The sequence below is a fragment of the Scatophagus argus genome, chromosome 1 (genome assembly GCF_020382885.2).
Source record: "Scatophagus argus isolate fScaArg1 chromosome 1, fScaArg1.pri, whole genome shotgun sequence".
Lineage (NCBI taxonomy): Eukaryota > Metazoa > Chordata > Actinopteri > Scatophagidae > Scatophagus > Scatophagus argus.
The window spans coordinates 23,839,322-23,862,380 of NC_058493.1; the positions used below are offsets into that span (position 1 = coordinate 23,839,322).

General features: G+C 41.9%; 1 protein-coding gene across 3 annotated transcripts in view; it reads right to left on the reverse strand.

Annotated features, from left to right (window-relative positions):
- The window catches only part of coro2ba (coronin, actin binding protein, 2Ba), a 42,043-nt gene that overhangs the window by 14,822 nt on the left and 4,162 nt on the right, over positions 1–23,059 (reverse strand). For 2 of the 3 annotated variants that reach the window (XM_046393233.1, XM_046393225.1), the window contains exon 4: positions 231–431. In XM_046393233.1, the coding sequence (XP_046249189.1) occupies positions 231–431 (201 nt within the window). Of the gene's footprint in view, positions 1–230; positions 432–3,283; positions 3,449–23,059 lie in introns of those variants that run through there. The other variant, XM_046393245.1, reaches the window with a different exon arrangement.

Here is a 23,059-nt window from a genome sequence, read left to right on the forward strand (position 1 = left end):
TCATGAATGCTTTGAATCACAACGATTTACTTGAGCTATGATTATAAGCTAAACATAATGTCAGTTTTCAAAGATGGATCAATGCCCAGATAACTACAGCTCCTCAGGCACTGACGTGTAAAATAAAGAAGAAAAATAATCTCCAAATGTTTGTTTTGTTTTTTTGTTTTTTTTACACTGCTTGGCATAACAGCAAAAGAGCAAATCAAGAGTGTAACAGCGCCAGTTACCTGGGATACGGGGATAACAATGAAAGAGCCTCCGCCGGAGCTCTCCGTGACGACTGCCACAAACTTGGAGTTGACGGCACAGAAGTGGTTGTCGTGGACGTTCTTGGTGATGGAGATCCCCTCGAAGCAGTGCTCCCGGTTCGCCACTTTTCCGTACACATTTCGAAACTTGGAGCCTCGGTAGGTCGGACGCCATGACATCTGAGGAGAAATAATTACATCCTGTGAGACTATCCGAAAGTCTTTCTTTCAGTGGCTGCAACCAACACTTATTCATTATCAACAAATGTGAATTTTTAAATTTTATTTTGTTTTACTCTGTTCTGTTCTGTTTCCCACAGCCTGAGGGGATGTATTGCTTGTTTTGCCCGACCAGCAGTCCAAAACTCAAAGACAATCATTCATTAATAATCTACTCCTTGAAAACAGAAAGAGAAAACAGTTTCACTTACTTGGCTTTTCCATCCAGAAAAAAAACAAATGTATGTTCAGTCATAGCTTTGCTCTAACACTTGCTTTCGTTCAATCTGGAGTGCCCACTGCAGCAAATCGAGGAGTGCTTTTGAAACGTTTTAAGCCATAGTGAAGCCATGTAAGATGGTACACCAGGTAGATACCATCATTATTAAAAAGTACAAATCAAACACTCTGTAAGGGAAGGTTATCTTTATCTGAGATTGATTATGCTTATACAGGGAGCTGAAGCATCGTGTCAAACGCTCATCCACCAGGAGCACAGTTGCAGGGTGGGCTGTCCCATCTGTGCAGACATGATAGCAGTTGCACTAGCAGTTGTGGGAAATCGTCCAAATTGGTCATGGGTGTGAGACTGTCGAAGGGTGAAAATGGTTTCAAAGTGTTTCAAAGTGTTTTCTTGCTGCCAATGATTAATGTGTCATGAAGGAAAAGCAATAGTAGAGATATTTCCTCCAAATAACACAGACAGGACAGTTGCACGAACCAAAATGATTAGTCTCTGTCATACACAACTGATTACAGTATGTCCTGTTGTTTGTGACTCTGTTTGGGTCCACATGGATCTTATAGACCAGAGAAGCGGTCTTTGTTTGCAGCCACTACACACAACAAAAGACAAGTGGTTACAATCGACTCAAAACGCGCCTTTTGTTTGTCTCTCCACCACAAGAACACATTGACGGAGCTCTCGATTTTTTTAGGGGGATTTTTTTTGTTGTTGTTTTGCTTAGGGGTTTTTGTTTTGTTTTTTGGGGTTTTTTTTTTTAGCATGAACTGACTCTGCGTGACCCAGCCACAGGAAGTGGATGCCAAATGACCTTTTGTTCTGTAATGAGAGGCATTTCTTACAAATGAATATGGCTGTGAATTTGCCCATTGTGGGACAATAAAGGAAATCTTATCTTATTTTATCTTATGGCTACGTTTTCAGAAATTTTCTGTTTGGGAACTCAAAGTCCCAAACAAACTCAATGCTATTGATGTACCATATCAGTTCACAACAGGAACTGAAGGAGAGGATTTATGACTGTTCTCAGATCAGCGCCAGCAATGTCTGATGACATCAGGCAACCCTCTGTACAGCATTGTTCCTGAGGTGTGGAGGGGAACTGGTGGGAGCGCTGAACACATGCAAACAGAAACATCCTCAGACAGTGTTGTTGCCATTGTCTTTCCCTGCCCCCCCCCCGTCTCAAAGCAGACTGGAAAGATGGCATCCAGTAGGTTCCAATAGTGTGGATTATCACTCTGACCAGCCGTGTTACAGCACAGCGTGTTGAGCTTAGCGTCAAAGCAGATTTTTGTGTTTTTGGTGTTAAGATCAATTGAAAACAACTTTATGTTACTTTGTGCTTTTAACTCCACTACATTTGGGCGACAGTCGTTAATCTTGTATCGTAAGATTTTACAAACCAAAACATATGATGTGTTTATAAAATATGATGTATTGTAATTAATTCGACTGATTTTGATTGCGGACAAATAAGTCAAACTGAGAGACGAGTTATGTATGCAGACAGCAGTAAGTCCATTGGTTATACAGATGTTTCCATGTTGTCCTGCAGTTTATTTATCCTAAAGAAGCAAACAAAGACGTCATGGCGCCTTCTGTCTCTCTTGTTCTGGTAAAAAACCAAAAACTTCCAGGTTCTAAGCCTACATAAACCTGAGGTGCTTGTAGAAAGTCATCTAGGAATTAAAAAATATGTATAATAAATCAGTCTACAACTCAAAGCATCCATTCTTACTTTTAATTTTGATACTCGAACATGTCTGTACTTTTACTTGATAAAAATTTGAAGGTAAGATTTTTACTTATAATGGAGTATTTTTATATTAAAGCATTGCTCCCTTCTCTGAAGTAAAGAATCTGACTTCTTCTACCACTGCTCAAATATGAGGATTTGCTGCTTCTCTCTGTTTTATGCAATTTTATACTGAATATCTTTGGGTTTTGGACTCCTGGTCAGGCAAAACAGGAAACGTGAAAACGTCACTGAGTCAGTGTGCAGCACATAAACATCTCACCCTCAACAAATTCAAACCCAGATCAACTGCTCTGAAGTAATGTCTGTATGAGCAACATAATGGCAGCTTGTTAAAGATTTAATGTGGAGCAGAAGAGCAGCAGAGAGCGGCCCGAGGGACAATCAGAGGAGGCTCGGCTGCTTTGAGCTCTCTTTACAAGGATGCTCATTCATCGGTCATCAGGGTACGCCACAGAGAGTGTGTCTGCCTGTGTTTGTGTCTTTCTCATCTCACGAGGGCTTGAAGCATAAGAACGCACACACACACGCACACACACACACAGACCATGGGCAGTGGCACGCACACACACAAAAACGGAGCAACTCAGAGAAGAAATCACTTTTTATCCACTGAGAGATCACAAGATTTGTGTGTTATGAGCATGATTCCCTCCGGGGTCAAACAGTGTGAGGCCTTCTCAACCGTGCACACAGGCTTTCTCACCATCTTTAACTAACTTGGACTCAATAAAAAGCCCATCCTTTCTATTTAATATAATCACACATCTGGATGCCACTCAAATCTCCTTACTGAAAATGCCACCTTACCTTACTGGTGTCCTTACAGCAGCACTATAATCAGAGTGTTGCTGCGGCCTCCACAGACTACAAACATCCACCCTCCTGTCAAAGCGAGCCACCAGGATCTCCTCTCTCTTCCTTCCTTCCCCTTCAAATCCAAGCAGGCAGCCTGTGTCTGCTCTGCCTCCTTCTCCTCTCATGCTTTCCTTCCCCTCCCCTTTAAAATCATTCTTCGCCTCCTACTGGTACTGATAGCTGGAGGGTTAGCACAACACCCCCGCCCCCCCCCAACCCTCCACCCTTCCTCCTCTTACCCTTTTCTCTCCCATCCTGCCACTCAGTCGGCCCACAGTCTCTCATGCTCCGGTCCAGGCAGAGCAGCAGCGTGAGAGTAGTGGCCATTCATGCTCTCTCCTCTCCCACCCACTGCTTGTTTGGAATCACAATCAGCCATTCTGGCACCACCAGCAGTTCTTCCCTTCCTCCCTCCTGCCTGCTTTTTATCTTCCATCTCTACCTTTTTTTTTTTTTACTTTAATCGTTCACTGCACAGGTATGAAACCTACCTAATTTTCGGAAAGACTGGAGGTGGGCTCCAGAGGGAGCGGCTGCTACTGTGGATCTTGTTGGCAACTGCAGCAGCGCCAAAGGCAAGATGATTTTGAGGAACAGCACAATACAATATACTTTTAAAGTCACAGACAAAGACGTCTGTCTCAAACCACAAAAAAGTCCTCCAACTCTTCTGTGTTTGTATTTTACACACGTGCAGTAGCTGTTATCATACGTTCTTGTATTTGAGTTTTCATTTTTGAAAATGTAATGAGAGCATAAAAAATGTTGGTGGAAAAAACGAATGATGCCATCCTTCGATCAGTTTTTAAGGTGTGAAAGTAGGTATTTAATGGTGTAAAATTACAGGTAAAAATCTAATACACACTTCAGGGAGATAAAGTTCTCACCTTTTGTATTTTGTCTCCACATTTTCATATTGTGTTTAGTCTTAGAAATAATTTAATAAAACACCCCTGTGATTAAATGTCCTGTTACATTATATTATACATATTGTAGCTGATTAATCCCACTCTGAAATGATCAACAATTTACTCTCAAGCCTTACCTACAATGTATGAACGTGTTAAATTAACCTTAAAGTGAGTAAAAGGCTTTACAAATGATCTTAATACTATTTGTTTGTTATTATAGCATATGGCATCTGCCTGTGACTTTAGATTTATGTTTAATAAATTCATGGACCCACACTTCACAGTCATTATGTTACCGTGGTCTAAATTGTTTCATCAAGATGGAAGCAACATTTTGAATGGCGAATATCAGTGATTGTTCCTCTTTCACCATTAGGAAAAAGAAAATCACTGACTGAGCCTCTTTGCTGGCTGTATGTGATTTCTTTTTCTTTTTTTTTCAACTCATGAAATAATATTAGGGAACCTGTACATCCTAAAATGTCTTTTGGATCCCATTGAAATGCACATTTAAAGATTCAGTGGAGCTGGAGATAAATGTGCGAATGATTCCAACTCAAACAGTTTCTGAAACGACCCCCAGTCAGCTCGATATACTGAGGCAGGTGTTATAGTGAAAATTGCATCCCCTGATAATTGTCTGTGTGTTTGAAATGTGGGTGGAGCCCTGCAGGTTTGCTGTGAAAGAGCTTTGTCTTGGCCTCTGTGTGTGTGTGTGTGTGTGTGTGTGCGTGGTGTGCTTGTCTTTTGCCGTTATGTGTTTTCTGTGCTTGCGTCCACATTTGAACGCGTGTTGTCTATTTGCAACAGTACACATTTAGTGTAGCGTTCATGGCCGTAAGGCAGAACAATCCTGAGAGCAGAGTGTGTTTATTATGTTCTTTTACATGTTGCTTCGAGGCACTGCCGCTGCTCTCTGCGCACTTGATCTTTCTTTGTCCTCCTCTTTCTTTGACTTTTTAATCCTCTTACTGATATCCTAATAAAAGCAGCAAATCTTTTCTTTCTCGGTTAAAAACAACCACAAAAATTGTAAAACTACTCGTTTAACTGCCCAAAAAATTCACTTAGAGCAGTAATGACTTGGCTGTACTCGTCCGTCATCCCAGCTGCAGTCAAATGTGTGCTCTCCTCTCAAACTATATACAATCAATGGCAGCATACAGACTCATTATGAACCATAAAAAGCCATTCAGCCACCAGCTAATCAAATCAATGGGTTAAACTATTCCGAAAGATTTTCTCAGGAAGCGTGACCATCTGAGCTCACATTCACAAGCTACAAAAGGGAAATCCACGGGGTGACTGAACGTCTTGTCACTCAGACATAGTGAAGTCCTGTCAGGCCCACATGTCATGTTCTGCCTCTTCCTCCTCTCCCTTGGCAGTGACACTGTGCACTCATTTATGATGACTTCCCATCTCTGCAAGGAGTAAATATCGCAAAGAGACATCCTAAGGATCCTTTTGGCCAAATTTTCTCTCAGCGTGAAGTTGGATCTCTGCACAGGAAGTCTCAAGCTTGGCTGAAAGTGTTGGAATATTTTCGCCACGGCTATGGCAATGCCCGAGGAGACAGTTGTGGTTGTAAAAGGCTTTTGTGTGTGGTGAAGTTGGCGTCATTCAGAGGAGCAATACTTACCTTAACCATATCACATACAGAGGAGTCACATTTCCTAACGAGTTTACAACTGAAGTTTATGTCATTGTTTAATATTAATATGAACTCATTAAATTTTCAGTAAAGACACGAGAGTGGGCTGAACCCAAACCCGTGAACGCAAACTTGCCAGGATATGAACTGGTACGGTCTATGAAGAACAATGTAGTCTTCCCTGATGACAATAAATACTGATAACAGCAAATAAAAGTCAGGTGTTTATCTTTGTAAACACCATTTCCTCTACCTTTGCAGGCCAAACAACACAGCTCATAAAAAGAGTCGAGTACATGGCCGAGTTGGGTGTGTTGTGGTTTGCTTGGATGTGTCTGTAAAGGTTTTTAGACCTTCAAAATCACAGCTAAAATTTCTTTAGCAAAGTGAACTCCAGGAAGACTCTCCATTTATTCAGAAATACAACTGACAGAAATGTTTGCATTGACTCCAGAGACTGGCCTGGACATGACGTCATGACTTCAGCTCTCTATAAGCAAAGCATTAAGCAAATCATGTTAGAGCCTCCAGGTGGCAACAATGAAAGGCAGCTGTTGTAAGTCGTAAGAGAAAAAATGTGAGCATTCAGTAAAGGAGCTGGCACCTCGATGCCAGGTGCACTTACGAGTTTCCATCAGACAGCAGAGTATTAACGCAGTCGCAGACCAAATCTTACTCAAAGCTGAGGCTGATGCATGTTGCCTGACGCAGACAGACCCTGTACTGTTAACACTCATTTGCTCACAGCATCGCATACACACAAAGGTAAAATAAAAACCAAAGCACAGCCTGCACTGCAGGCAATAGCAACTGTGAGCAAGTGGAACAAAATAAAACAGAACAGAATAGATTTAACACACCTGCTCCAGGAGCCCAAAGTGAGTCCATCTGGATTTTTGTCGGATTTTCCAGATGGCCAGTTCAGGAATGTTGGAAAGGTAACCTTTTATTTGAGCCTGCATTAATTTCAATCAGTTGAAAAGAGAGGTCACAGGAGCTCTTGGAACTCACTCAGTCTCCATTAAATGGCCCATTAATGTCTATTACGTTACTTCTGGGGTTTCTCAAATAATTAAAAATACGCACAGACGCACCAATAAAAGTTCAGGCGTGATACAACACATGAAACTGAGGGAGGGTCGCGGCGCTTCATGGATCTCGAAAACAACAGTTCAGCCTTGCGTTCCAAAGCCTTTCAACTGGACATTTACCCATACAATGTCTCTTACAGTCAGGGAGCTGCACTGCAGGTGAAACTGTTTTACTGTAGGTACTGCAGCTACTGATGCCACACAGAGTGGTTTCAGTTGGTGCGTCAGCCAGTCAGTCAGGCAGGCAGTCATCCATGGAATCCACTCACTTCTGTGACTTTTATGATTCTGAGGGAAATATCATGGTGACTATCAAATTCACCGGCAAGCAATTTGCAATGAACATTCAATGATGATGTTCCTGGAAGAATCTGAGCAAATTTTTCTCTGGCATCGACAGCAGGTCATAGTCCCATTTATTCAGTGAAATATGCCAAGATATAGTTGATGGACTGGCACTAAATTTTGAAGAAGTATTCACGATTGCCACGTTATTATCATTATGATTGTTCTCTGGACTTTCTCCTCTTGTACCACTATGTGATTGATATTTCTGTTTTTAAGGAGACACGTGTACAACTAATGGATGGATTTCCATGGAGGTTTGACCTTTGTTTCCCCCTCAAGGTTGAACTGTTAAGACTTTGTTACAGGTTGTCTTGTGACCTTTCATTATCCATCATCAGGTCAAAACATTAATACTTTCATTCATGACCACACAATGACATTCCCATCAGCCTCAGCCGCACTTTGCATTTTTAGCAACAAATGCCAGCATGCTAACATGCTAAGCTAAATTGCTGAATATGGAAACCTCGCACCTACAGCCTGTTAGCATGCTGGTTAAAAGCTCAGGTAGGCTTTTGTTGTAGGTCATTTTAAATGATTCAACAAAGCTCATCAAAGCATTCAGAAGTTACTGCTATTGGTCAAAAACTCCACAGAGTATGTTTAACCACAGTAAACAGTACTCAGAAAATAATATACAGTCTTTGTGCTGTAGGAAAGAGGAGCCTGGTCAAACAGCAGCCAGTGCTGTGTGTGTTTTGGACTCTGTGTTCATGACTATAGGGTTTTAGTCAGTGATAATGACAGGAGATGCCGTAGCTCAGCTAATGGCAACTCTTGGACCATAAGCAAGCCCCATTAGGCAGCTGTAATGGTGCAAAGAGCACACAAGCCAAGGGCAGGAAATCCAGAAACCCAGCACTTATCAGAGCACAAGTACGTGAAGGAGCAGCTGTCCCAGAATCAATCAATCCATCATCCATCCATCCATCCATTAGCTTGTAGAGTAAAAGGAGTTTGTTGACAGCAGTGTTATCATCCAGGTATTCTACTTGTTATGGATATTTAGTGTAGTATTTCCTACACACACAAATGAGAGAGAACTTTTTTTCAGATCTGAATTATCAGGTCAGTTATCGAAAACCAGAAGAAAGACCTAAATAAATAATCTCCCCTCTTGCCCTTCCATTTCCCCCAGAGGTTTCTGCCACATGCTTTTTGGAGCATAATGATGTGAGTTGGGCCTCACACCCTGTATGACAGAGGGGGATGGGGGGGGTCCAGGGTGAAGGAAAAGTGCAGTGGAAAGACAGAGAAACAGGGGAGGAAACAGAGATAAAAGGAGGCAGATGCTGACTGAAAGAGAGAATAACAGTCTTGAGGTGAAAGAGAAAACAGGACAAGAAAAGAGAGGAAGAAAAGACGCCAACGGACTGACAAAGAGCGATGAAATATTTAAGGAAGCAAAGGAGAAAGGCAGACAAAGAGGAGGAGCAGAGGAGGCTCTCAGCAGACAGACAGAGATTAACTCACCCCTCTGTCAGACCACCTGTCTGCTGTGCGACACACACACACACACACACACACACACACAGAAACAAAAGCAACAGCATCATTATTACGGTTAATTTTTTTGGTGCTTGGTCACAAACCAAAGTATCTGAGAAATTAATTTTTGACCTGATGATGGCTCTAGAAGAAAAGACGCTTTATTTTGGTGAAAACATGAGTTTATCTCTTTGTGAACATGAATCTGCTCAGCAAACGTCGCAGCAATAATAAGATACAGTACACTGTGTGGACATTTTGGCTTGGCGGCAGAAGAAATTGAAAGGATTCAACCTCTCTGGAGCGTGAATGAGCACATTTAAAGATCTACGTGTCTGTTTTCTAAAGTTTCTTTTTTTCTTGTGCACAGGCGGACATTTTGGTCTAAAGGTGGTGTTAAAGAATCAATCAGGAAGTCACCGGAAACTTCAGGAATCACCACTGGGGGACTTTTGGATTTTCATGTCAAGTTATTCTGTATTTGTTAAGATCTTTTGCACTGGACCAAAGTATTAGACAAATCGACTGGCAGCAGTGCAGATGCTGGTCGCCTGTAGTGAAACACTATTACAGAGCTATTAGTGAGATACTGTTCAGGGCAATGAGACAACTAATGTCCTCGTACAGGAACCTCATGAGCATCAGTATCATTAGTGCAGCAGGTCAGCTCTCTGTCATCTCCTTATGGTTCCTCACAGTTTAATGGACTAAACTACAGGTTCTATGAAAAAAAGGAACAAAAAGTGTGACATATAAATCAATGTAGAATTTGGGAAAGGTGAGTTGTGGAGGAGAAAGGAGCCAGACAGGAGGAGAGGAATAAAAATGTAGTAGTAAAGATCTAGTTCATGATGCTATTAAAAGTGTTCATTTCTCCTGCCGTTGGTTCTTCGACACAAATGACAGACAGGCAGCTTGCAGTCTATTGTCAGGACACAAAGAAGGTTCACTCGGCAAGAGACAAACAGATTGCAGAGATGTTTGCACCTTTGCCAGCTTTAAAGTGGGCGCAGGGAAACTCCAGATGTTGCTGTTTAGTCAGAGCAGGGGCCGCATGGAAAGACTTCTAATGGGATTTTTCTGCTGTAGTAAGCAGGTTAAATCGCAACTGTAGGAACGGCAATCGAGTCTGTGTAGATCATAAGGGGAGATGGTGACTGTGTTCAAAAAGTGACACGACAGAGAGGGTGCCCCCCAGGCTTTTTAACTCTCTCTCTCTCTCTCTCTCTCTCACACACACACACACACACACTCATGCACAGTTGTTAAAACTATGACATGCACTCCTGCACATCTGGGATAATTTTTCCAGACTCTCTTCGATATTGCTTTTTACAGCTTTCTGTTTCAATCAGGAAAGAAAAAATTCATGCCTACTTTGCACTTCAAAAATGCACACGCACACACACACACACACACAAAAAGAGAGCTAGAAACGGAAGACAGCAATCGCTTTTGCATCCACGTGTGAGCTTGTTAAGCCACATTTGAAATGACAGTATTCCCATATGTGGGTGAAGGTTAATGTGTTGTGAATTTGACCTATTTCAGAGCAGCCACTCTGTTGATGAGATCACCCAGAGAGACTACAGGACTACAAAATGAACGCTGCTGTCATTCTACAGCTGTGTGCATCTGTTTGTTTATTCTGATTTGTTCCAGCGTGGAAGAGGTTTTTCATTATGACGTTTATATAGGACGATGCCACTCACATGACATGACAGTGTTTGGCTATGTTGGATAGCTATAATGTAGTCACTCATGCACATATTTCCAGTCTGTTGCATTGATCTGTTTATTGCCAGGCTGTCAGCTGGACCTCTACAGTATGGTATGCGTCCCAGTTTAAAAACCAGTAGTACAAAACAGACCTCATTTAGCCATCCTCTACAGGGACTAATATTTAATTCAGGCTGTTATCTCATAAGGGATCCTGCTCACCTCCTGAGTTATATTTGTGCTCACTCTATTATCTGCACAACCCTGTGCAATTCGGTGTGTCTTATTTTTGTGTGTAGGGGTTTTAGATGGAGTGGGCATTAATCTGTGTCTTTAATCTGGTCAAAGACACAGAATTTATTAAATGATGACACATAGATACAGATTTTTAGAGCCGAGCTGTGCGACACATTGCTTACAACCTGTCAGGCGGACCTTTGAAATGAGAGGATTAGAAATTTTGAACATTACTATACTGTAGGTAAATTTTTACTCGCTCACTCAAACTTTCCTACTCTCAGAGCCTTACACTCTTAAAGACTTATGAAGAGCCTTGGCTTTAGCATGAACTGGGAGAACTGATTAGCGGTACTATGGCATGGAAAAAAAAGACTCTGAAAAGACTGTGCTGGCACTGCTCACAGGCTCACAGTTGTTTTCAATGCAAGATGACATTTGCTGATGATGATGACTTTGCTTGGTCAGATCAAAATGAAACAATATCCATATACAAATACATGAAACACACACACACACGCGCGTTTCTTTACTCTCCTTTTATCATAAAAACTGATATAGGCTGTTTAGCAAAGCCTCTCATCTATGCAACAAACACTGACAATAATCAAATTTAAACTTATCCAAGATGAAAATCCCAACTAGCAATACTGATGAGATGCAGCCAGATAGGTGCCTTGACAGCTAATAAATGTGAAACTGGCAGAATTTGTCAAAATCCCAAGCAGGCCACGTCCAGGCAGGAGTTACGGTGTTCCATCATTTTCATTTTCTCAGTCAGTCGTTTTGAAGGAATCACAGCAAGTGCAGCGATTTGGTTTACTCAATATCATTTACATGACATACATCTGTGAAAATGCTCCTGGTGATTAAATTCAAATGCCCTTATATTTCTGTGCTGTCATTGGTGTGAAGACGGAGTTTCACAGGTTTTTTCCCCCATTCCAGTCTATTTACAATTTTACAGTTAAGGGATGCCAACTGCACCCAGCAAATTGCTGACAGCACTGATTTCATTGCTGGAGCAGCGGAAAAATGGGGGTGGTGTTATAGGGTGGGGTTGCATCAGAAAGATTTGCAGCAGACTTAAGATAAAGATTGACATCAAAGCTTCTCATTGTATTTTCCATAACACGAGGACCTGCTTTATTTTTCAATGCCTTCCTTTGGTGCTCCTTTCAGAACTTTTTGCTCTCCAAACCACAAATGCCTTTTCGCCCTGATATGGGGAAAATGTCTTTCAGCCTGTATTAACCTAAAATGAGGAATTCAGAGATTCTTCTCTTCATTGCCAGGAGCATTTCAATGCTATGGTGCTCACTTTGTGTGACCGACACAAAGAATACAGGAACAGGAGCATAACTCAAACATCCGGCTAGCATTTTCTTGAGTCTGCATGATTTTGGCTAACTATGGGGCTACTTAAAAAATCAGTTTAAAGGTAACCAACAAGTTCCAAGTGTTTGTTTTAGGTTATCTCTGACCTACTAACAGTATGCTTACAATTATGTTCTGTGGGAGGAGTAGATGGTGAGTAGGTCTCTTTAAATAATGAGAATCAAGTATTATTTACTAAAGGGTACACCCATCACTTGCACACAGAAAAAAAAGTAGGCATGATTAGTATAAGCAAATAGTAGTAGTATAGGGTGGTGAACGGGACTGATCTGAGTTAAATCCCTAAATGAGACCAAACCAAACACAGTCACAGCAACAAGCTCAGTTCTTACAGCTGAGGTGTTAGCAAACAACTGCACGCTTGTACGTCCAGTAGAAACCGAACATCATGGACGATCCTTTGGAGTCTACCTTCTCCATCACCAACAGGCCAGTGGCGTTTCATCCTTGATGTGGTCAGACAAGTCTTGAGAAAACAATATCGGTGTCTCTTTGGCTTCTTAAAAGCTGCAAAGAGCCCAGGATGGGGAGTTAACCAACACTTGGAATCAATGTGAAAATTTGATTCCAAAAATCTTACCATTGGCATCCTGTGTCGAGAATGAGGCACTGAAGAACTACACTCAGAATTGAAATTTTGATTTGTTTTTCATGCAATATGAACAGACAGTGGAATTGTTTAGTGGGTGTCTATTGTGAGTAATTAATTGGCACTCAGCAGCCAATCACAATCGACTCTTCACCCACACCGAACATAAAGTTGCTTGTTTTATTGGTTTTTTGTGAACCGAAGAAAATCGAGCATCCAAAATCTTGCTTTTATGACGCTTTTCATGTCTTTGTGCAGGAATGCAGTGAAACAAACAGGAGAACACATGTCTACCATGTCTTAAGCAATGCATTGATTGGAGCTAAGTTTTGATCAAATCTCTGCATGTTTTCCTCACCCGCCCTTTGCCTCCTCGTTTGTTTGTTTTTTGTTTTGACATGTGTTACTCTGCACCTTTCTATGTCATCTCTTTCCATGAACCGTTTGCATAAATAAATGACCTGGCACATCAGCACAGACCCAGCAAACCCTCTCAGCTGTAGTCAACACCCACGGTGGTGAAGATGCAAGTTGCTGGCGTGCAGACACAGATGGCTCTCAGCTGGTGAATCCATCCAGCAAACAATAACACTGAGAAAATGCATACTGTAGCTCTACATACAAAAACGTGGCGTCTGCGGGATTTCCGTGACCAACCGACTTTGTTGTCTTCTAATCCAAAGCGTATAGACCTTCTGATCACAAAGCCACAACATAATAAAAAGTGTCCACTTTAAGGTTTCTTAAACACACACACACAAAACTCTCAATTTGAACGAAGGTTGAGGAAGATTTCATGCTGCAGAAGGGAATGTGCAGGACTCTGAAAAGTTCAAACCTCAGACGAGTTTCTTCTCCATAATTCTACACGAATGGGCAATTTATCAGTTTTATTAATATCGTAGAAAACAACCAATTATAAGTAGCAGAGAATACAGTTTGTGTTTCACGTTACTGGGGGAGCATGAATTCTAATGTCCAATAATTTCCAAAGGCTCTTTGTTTTCTCGCCTCTGCTGTTGGAATGTGGCATCCCCATTGTGTTACCATAGTGACAGCTATGGAAATCCAGACAGCTGGAGTTGAGGGGAAATTCTCCAAAAATAAGGACCAATTGACATTTGTACCGACGCCTCTCAGCTGTGATGAAAAATACCTGGCAAAGACTCTGATGGAAGAATCTGTTAATAGTTCTGTGAAATGAATTCCAGTATAAATCAAAGCCAGTGACGCAGTGTCGTGTCGGCACACGCACAAAGTCTTTTCAGACAAATATAAAGAACCCTTTCAAATTAAGTACATCTACATGTAGAGTGCTTGATTTAAGATTAATAACTTTAAAAAATATATTTCCTCTGTTCTCCTATTCTGGAGCAGCTACTAAGTCCTTTGTTGAGCTGACTACCAAACGACTCCGGTGATCAACATTACGTTTCTTTTCTTTTCTATTCGCTGTCCGCTACAGGCCCCATTCTGTCCGACATCCTGTCCGTCCACTAGGAGTCACTGGTGCAGCAATAAGAATAGGAATAAGCTCTCTTCCAACAACTTCCCTCCCAGGAACACTTTCCAACACAGCACGGGTAAAAGCGAATCCTGAAGGACCTCTGAACTGAACCCAGCTCTCCGCAGCACCAAAGGCTCCTCCCCCTGTTCTGCGTGGCACCTGGTCTCTCTAAACACCAACTGAATTGAACCAAGACTTGCTTATGAGGCAGACTGGCCCTTCTCATCTAACATACCAGACTTTCTCTGTGGCTCAGGGGTGACAAGCTTCACTGTATACTGTAGCCTTTATTATTTAAAACCTTAAGTGTTGATATATATATATATATATTTTTTTTTTTGTATCACGTATCTCACTTGTGGAAGTATTAAACTGATCATTAAGCAAGAAAGCACAGCACACGAGGAATGGAAATGAAAACATGAAGTATGTTGGTCTGGAGAGAGACTGTAATCTATATTTACACTGCTATCAGTGCCCATAGGCGAAATGCAGAGCTGATTTTGACCCTGATGAACTCTGTTGCAGATGTGTGTGTGTGTGTGTGTGTGTGTGTGTGTGTGTGTGTGTGTGTGAGAGAGAGAGAGAGAGAGAGAGAGGGTGTGTGTGGGTGGTAGTATCATCCACAGTGGATATGCTCTCACTCGTTGCCCCACTCCTCACTCATTTCACTCAAGTCTTCAGCACAGTGTGGAGTCAGTGGAGCATACAGTTCTACTTACATTGTAATGCACACAACGATAAATTCATATTCTGTAAGTCGACACGTGCTATGTTTCATATTTATCACCAGCACAAGACAGCACAGCACATCATACTCAACCACCATGTAAACAAATCCCAAAACATTATGCTTCGGCGCTGATGACAGAACATAGCTGCGAGTTGACAACGTTTAAGCATGCAAGAAATGAGAACAGAGCACAGTACAAAGCATGCGAGCCTGACAATACAACCCCGCCACTGTCAGCCTCATGCCTGGGAGTGTGGGATAACATTATGTAAGCAGATTCCACGAAACTTCTTCGAGCCTCCCAGCCAAGCAGCTACCGTTTTAGTGAGAAAGTGGACCTCCCGGCTTCTCACTGCAGCGGCACTGCAACGTCCTGCATTGCTGACATGTATTGACCCCAGCAGTGTTACCAGTGCAGCTGCAGTGATACTCAGAAGAGAGCGCCTGCCTTTCTCATTGTCTCGGTTTGCTAAACGGCACGACTAGAAGAGCCATGAATAATGAGTCGTTACACTTGCTTAGGGACTACAGACCGCTTTCTCAGGGTGATTTTGTTTTAGTACACTGCAGGTTATATGGGCATTTTTTCTATTGGTTGTACTCAAGAAACTTCTCAGATGTGGGACACATCAATATGTTCCTTTTTTTCCCCATTGCTGAAAGACTAATGGGAAGGGAATCTTCAATCACCGTTACTTATTTCTGAGTTTTCTTTACAGCTGCTCAACACAACACAACACAAGCCTCTTCTGTCACTGTAAATCTGTTGCACCGTCCACTAGACTTTTAGGGCCCTTTAAACAAGAGAGAAGAAAGACACAGATGAAGACAAATCCAGACAGACAGACAGATATAAGAAAGAATGCTAACTTCAGCTTCAGAGTAGAACACAGACTGAAGGCCAAAAGGACATTGCTGAGAGAAGACAAGAGGCAGGAATAAATTGGATATTTAATACCGACATTGAGAGGACTGACACGTGGTTTGTTTGAATTTATCCTGGAGAGTGATTAACTGCAAAAAAATCTCAACAAATCGTTTCAACTGGTCTGTCATGTATAAAAAAGCAATCAGTGGGACCATAAAAAATGTTTATAATTGCAAATTAATTTTCTACAAAATCTAAAGAAGAGTCTTTGGGATTCAGTGGAATTTTCATTTTACAGCATAACCAATACCTTTTGCCTCCCACCCACCCGTTACAGACAACCACACATTCACACAAAGTCACACACCCGTCTGTCTCTATACACAAATTGCGTTGTCCCCAGGCCCACAAACAGGAAGTACATCCTATGTCCTGATTGTATAGACTACACACACACACACACACACACACATTCCATGGGATGTGCTCCTAATCCCAGCTGGAGGGGAAAGGGGATGCTGGTAATGGTCACTCTCTCGTGTGTCTTTATTTCCTCTGGAGGACGTTCACAAATAATTCCACATGACAGCGTCCCCTTTCATTCCAGCAACTTCCCAAAGGGAACACTTTCACGCAACAAAAGCCACAACAAAGGGCTCATCAGCGGACTTCTCCCAATGAATTCAAGTCATACTTTGGTGAGAAAGTCACCTACTACAGTTGGATATGAGAGTGTGGACTGTGTGAGTGTATTCACAGTGGAGAAATCATTCATGCAGTGACACAAGGGAAGAAGGGCCCAACACTACAGGCTTTTCACACAGATTTGAAAAGTACAGTTTTTACAGACAGTCTCACACGCACACACACACACACACACACACACACAGTTAGGAAGCTTTCTGACAGGCGATGAGCTCATGAGATCTGAATGTCTTCCTGTGGTGAATGCTTTTCTGTGGCTTTCTCACAACTATTTCCCTTTTTTTCTATTTTTTCTCACAGTTTTTGTCTGCCCCCCTTCACAGTCTTAATTCTTTTATCTGCTCCATTTAGAGTGATGTGTAAGAAACAAACAAAACAAAAAAAAGCTTAATTCTGGATTTGGTATTCCTAATCTGCTAAGCTGTTGTGTATTTTTACTTCTCCGGGAATAGTAGGTTCGGGTTGCTAGGTTGGAGATTTAGCCCTCATTTTAATGTGTCTGTCTGCAAGAGGTAAACATTAAGCTTGACAAATGGCCAGTGGTCCAAATCAGGCTCAGTTTAGATTTATGGTGGGCGAGGTGCCCCTAATAAAGTATTCAGGCCAAGTATTTACGCACTTGGATTTGTGTGTCTAAATGTGTGCAGCATTTCTACAGCAGTTTCTATGTTGACCGGACAAAGGAAGTCACAAAGTATTCCAAAAAAAAAAAAAAAAAAAGTGACATATTTTGTCATTGGAGGGAACTCACTCCAACGAAATTTGTTCTCTGCATTTAACCCACCCAAGTGACGTGCACACACACACAGCAAACCCGGGGCAGTGGGCGACCGCGTGCAGCGCCCGGGGAGCAGTGGGGGTTAGGTACCTTGCTCAAGGGTACCTCAGCCATGGACACCGGGACGGGGAATCGAACCAGCGATCCACCGGTTACGGGTCCGACACCCTAACCGCTGATCCACGACTGCCCCCACAAAAGAAATTAAACTGGAGATTTGAGATTTGTCATCGTCTTTATATCCTGAAATATATCTTGAGTCGAATGAGTCTTAACAGCCTTACAGTTAACATCAGAAGCTGCGCCATAAACACTGTGAAAATGGCTTTCAGACGCTTTTCCAACCACACATGTGTGCCTGACATCAGAGCAGCGTGGGCCTCCTTCATTATTGGGGCGTTTGCAGATATGTAATTGCAAACACACTTAACACAGCTGGAATGCTCCTTTGAATTATACAGAATTCACATCAGTATGGTTGAATATAAAGCTTTAGCTAGAAAGAAACCAGCATGTGTACGCGTGTGTTCTTATTCATGTGAGGCCTGCGTTTTACACTTACAGCATCGAGACATTTTGGCAAAGTGAGGGGGCTTGTGGTGCTCACCGAATCCTTAAAATCTTCATATGTGCAAAAGAGCAAATTTCAGGCACTCAGAGTTTTGTTGCTCATCATGAAACAATTTTCACCCTAGCAGGTCTTGGTCGGGCTTCAAATTAAGAGACAATACCTAAACCTGACCTTTTTATGCATTCATTCAGGGGTGTGACCTGACTGGGTCAACGAATTTGCAAAATCTTATTTGAGGGCTTGGGTTTTTGTTCGACGGTTAAAGTTAAAATAGGATTAATTTGGGGTTAGGGGTGCAGTGCAGATGGTTAAGGTTAGAGTTAAGGGCCAGAAAATGAATCAAGTCATAAAAGATCCTCTCAAATACAGCAACACATGCATAAGTAAGTGTGTGTGTGTTTGTGTGTGTGTGTCCTCGTCCTCTGGGAACATTTATCACCGCATGGACTGCTTTTAGTGTTAGCTGGGGAGCATTTTTGCTGGTGTCTGAAGGAACAAAAAGGGGTACTCCAAAGGCCAGTCCTCCCCCCTCCTCATCTTAGTCACTCTTCTCCTCCCTCAGCGTCCCTCCGTCCTTCTCCCCACCCCCCTCCCCAGCCCTGGCACACTGCTCTTTCTGTGGTATCCAACCAAAAACAACTGGACCATTTTTAAGGGTTGCAGTGCAAATCACAACTTCTAATCAAAGGGGTATTCAAAAGAACAGCCAAAGTGGTCAGTGCAACTGTTTTATGCCAGCAGCTTGCCGTTATGCTTCACGAGACGACTGAATAGCCTGTTAAATGCTCAGAAATCGCTTTGAATATGAAACAGGATTCAGCCTCTCTGTGCTTTTACTTCCAAACGTCTCTGGCTGGACATCATTTGGCAGACGGGGGACTGGGTGACCTCAGCCTTCTCAAGAGGTCAGCTTCTTGCACAGAGAAATCCCACTGTGGCCATTATGCCTCTCCCTTGAACCCCGTGGACTGAGAGCAAAACTAAAACTGACAGGAAGGTAACTCAGGGCAACAATCAATGCTAGAGCGAGCCTCTGTTGCACCCTGTGTTGTTGGAGGAAACTGAAGTGGTCTTTTATTGAACAAACTGAAGGCTGAGTAGTTTTACTGTATGGGTTTGTTCTTCCTACTTGTATCTTATGTAAGGGAGCAGCTGTGAGCTGCAGGGTTTCATTTAGCTTCTTTCAGATGAAGTCGAACAGTCTTGTAGGATGCAGACGCACACATTCACATGAGCTGAGCTGAGTTTTAGGTCAAAAACAGCAGATAAACAGGTTTGTTCTTTCTGCCGGTATTACAGGATCTCAATGCTCTGTACCGATTTAGTAGTAGTGGTGGAAGTTGTCCACCCACCTACACATACTGTAATGTGTCTGCCAACTCACATTTGTGCCCTCCCACCCACGTCCACGCATTCACACACACACACGCACACAGACACACATGAAATCACAAGGCAAATGAGAAAAGAGCGTGCAGATACAGTATTAACAATCCCATGCCGTGTCCCGATGTGTCGGCTGTGTTAGCAGTTTTCTGCTACGCTGCTGAGAGCGACGCGCTGCATGCAGCACTCAGCTTCTCACTGAAGAGGAAAATTATTCTGTTGTGTTTATTACAATATTCTACTCATTTTCATGTCACAAGAGTGGAGTATGATTATCCTGCAGAGGAGCTGCAGATGAGCTCAAAAACCTTCTCAAAAACCGACCAAAGGAAAACGAGGCAAAGTCATTCTAATAGATTAAGCATCAAAATTCAAGCAAGATTCGAGTACCATATCTGAAAGATTATTTCATGGAAGTTAAGAGTGACAACTGCTTAAACAACCCCACTTTCAAAGTATAACAAAACTGCAAAAAAAAAGCTGTGTAAACAGTATGTCATTTCTAGGAAGAAAATCTGTAAAAACATCAATGTGACCTGATATTTATAAAATCACAACTTGTACTTTGCGGTACTTTGTATTCTGATTCATGAAAGCTCCTATAAGAAGTGCACCATCCACCTCCTCAGCACTGTCAAAAGTCCTTGACCCAAACACTGTGGCAACACACTTTGTTATACACAGAGGCTCGATTCTGCTCATAAACTTGCAATATAATAACATAATCTGGCAATTTCAGGAACACACTACCCTGAGTTGTTTTACGGCTCATATTATGATGTTCAATTTTAGGCATTATGGTATTTGGTAACAATACATGGGATAAACCTCCAGGCCTAAAGAAATTATTGGCAGTAGACTAAAGTGTCAGTGTTAAAAAGCTAAAGCGATTATGTTCCGTCTCACAGAGGACTAAGTCCAGTAAGTCCATCTTTGAAAGCAGAGGCCACCGATTTAAACATGCATTGACCTATTTTCAATGCCACCGTTTTGTCAGAGGAGCTAACAGTAGTTTCACTCTCTCTGTTTGTTGATCTTTTTATCGCAGTGAGAAACAAATACATACATTTCATGATGGCTGTATGTAGTAGAGACATGCCAGCCAACCCCCATCATAACAGGCATATATATAGAGACGCTTATTGGTTTAAACAATGTTAGTTTTTTAAATTACATTTCATTAAAGTACAGCAACATTAGTTTTAATAATCTTGGCTCATTCTCAGTCACTTAGGATAGAAGCTGACCGATGCTCTGAAGACTTACAGACAGAAAACTAACAATGAAAACTGCATTGAATGCAAATAAGTGCAGTAATAAGAAGTAAGTAAATAGGTTTAATGCAGTACTTTTGTTTTCTTCAAAATTAAAATTTGCCAGTATAAGCCCAATTCTGAAATAGCTGTGATTTTGACATACACTCAAATGAAAAGACTGCAAATACGACAAAGTCTTGCCTCACCAACTCCACTGTAAATACATGTTTTATTCAGAACGTGATGCCAGCGACACGTTTCGAACACGCTGGGACACAGACTACAACAGACTGAGAAAGTTGTGTACTGCTCTAAAAACACCAGTTTTGAAGATCCCACAGGTAAACAGGTGAGAGTATCCTCAAAAAGCTCAGTTGTTCACAAGGGAAGATGTGCTGAGGTTCACCGCTTTGAGAAACATTACTAACGTTAACATTACTGCATGGGAAAACTTCAACAAACTGTATGCGGTTAACAAGGTTTGCAAACGACTTAATTCTGTTTTTATTTACGTTTCACTCAGCATCCCAAATGTTTTCTAGCTGGGGTTGTATTTAAGGTGTACAAAAACAAACAAATGCACACAAAACACATAAATGCACAATAGTTTTGCTATTAAGCCAACACAACAGAAACACTAACACATGACAGAAGGTCGTCTTGCAGCTGTTTCACACACATTTTCAATGCTATGAAAAGGTGCGTTTTTAATCAAAAAACATGACATTTTCCTGAATATAACCAAGAGTTATTGTTGCAAAAACTTAACCAAGCAGCTCTTAAACCCGACCAAATAGTTTTGTTCCTTAAACCTAACTGCAACAGTTAAGTTGAAAACAATAAAAGCAGCTTGTCTCGGGACAGACCCTGGTCCCCCTTCAGGACAAAAGCCCCATGTAGCCCATAAAGCCTTCAAGACACATGCTAACCACTTCATGTATATTATAGCTAATTTAAAGGCATTACATTAATGTCATGGTTATCCCAGATGTGTAAAGGTCTATGTCCCCAGTTCAAATCATCATAAACCTGTACTGTAATGTTGGACGTCAGATCTTGGTCTGATACCAGACGCTGCAGGGACTGCCTCTTCAGAATACTGTCAGTCTGCATCTGTGTGCTGAGAGGTGGAGGGCTGTTTAGCCCCGTCAGCAGTGAAGCTCTCGTCCTGCCTCCCTCCCAAGGTGACTTCTCTGCTGTTGGCAGGCAAAGCCATGAAAACAGATCCCTAGACTCTCTCTCTCTCTCTCTCTCTCTCTCTCTCTGCTTCTCCCACCATCTTTTAGATACCACTGGGTAATGTGCTTTCACACCATTTTTTTTTTTTTATTTAACAGAAATGTCAAATCACATTTTAGTCTTTTTTCTTTCCTTCACTACATCCTCCTCACCTCATTTCCATAACAGCAGGTAGAAATCAAAATGCAAACAAAGACCAAAAGAAAGATTCATGGGTGCATTCATTAAAATTCTGTTGAGCGCCTATGGCCTTGTCTACAGTCAGATTTAGGCTTTGGCTCAGGGCCAGCATATAAACACCTGACCTTTTTCCTCTTTCAGTTATTACAGTGGAAAACGTCCACCTACACAGTGGCGCAACACACACACACACACACACACACACACACACACACCTCCCACACAATCTCTCTCACATACAGGAGGAAAAATTGGACTTTGAGAGGAATCGTCTGTGAATCTGTGCCTTCTTATGCTCGACACTGCAGGCTGGAAATACAAACTATGGCTCTCTGTTTTAGCAGTGGAACTTGCAGATGTGTAAGCACAAGTGTGTGCAAATAGGCCATTGTCCTGTGTCTATAGTAGGTCATCTATTTTGGTCCAGGTTAATTCTCTACATGGGAGTAGGTGTGCTAATTTCCTCTCTCTGTGTCTCTCCTCCTGTTTCTCTCTCTCTCTCTCTCTCTCTCTCCCTCTGTTAATTGACTAAGAGGATTCAACTGGCTGCAGCAGCATTAAGCACAGACTGCGACCACCAGTACACACTTAATGTGCACATGAATAGTCACTGCTGGGGTTGCTGGCACTTGAGAAGACATTGCATTGATTTTTATATTTTTTCCCAGGGGAAATAACATAATCTTAACCACACGGAACTATCTGAACTCTTTATTGTTAAAGTTAAATTAGTTTTGTTTTTTTTAACTTGTCCCTTTAATGTGACACTTTCACATTCATTCATCTAATTCATCATTAGGTCTAAATGAGGTAAAATCCAAGCCCCGAAAGATGAAGAAGAAGCCACAATATGAATGAAGCTCACTGATGTTGCCGAAATCCGAAATACTCAAGTTAGGTTTTCATGTGAAGTGCTAGAAAGCTGCTGTAAACCAGTATTTGCATACTGCAATGCTAATCTACATGCTAATTAGCATCTTAAATCACTATTTGTCAAACCACAGTGGGGCTTTAGCAGATACGCTTTACTCCCCGAGGCTGCCGGCAAACAAAACAGCGAATCATTATGG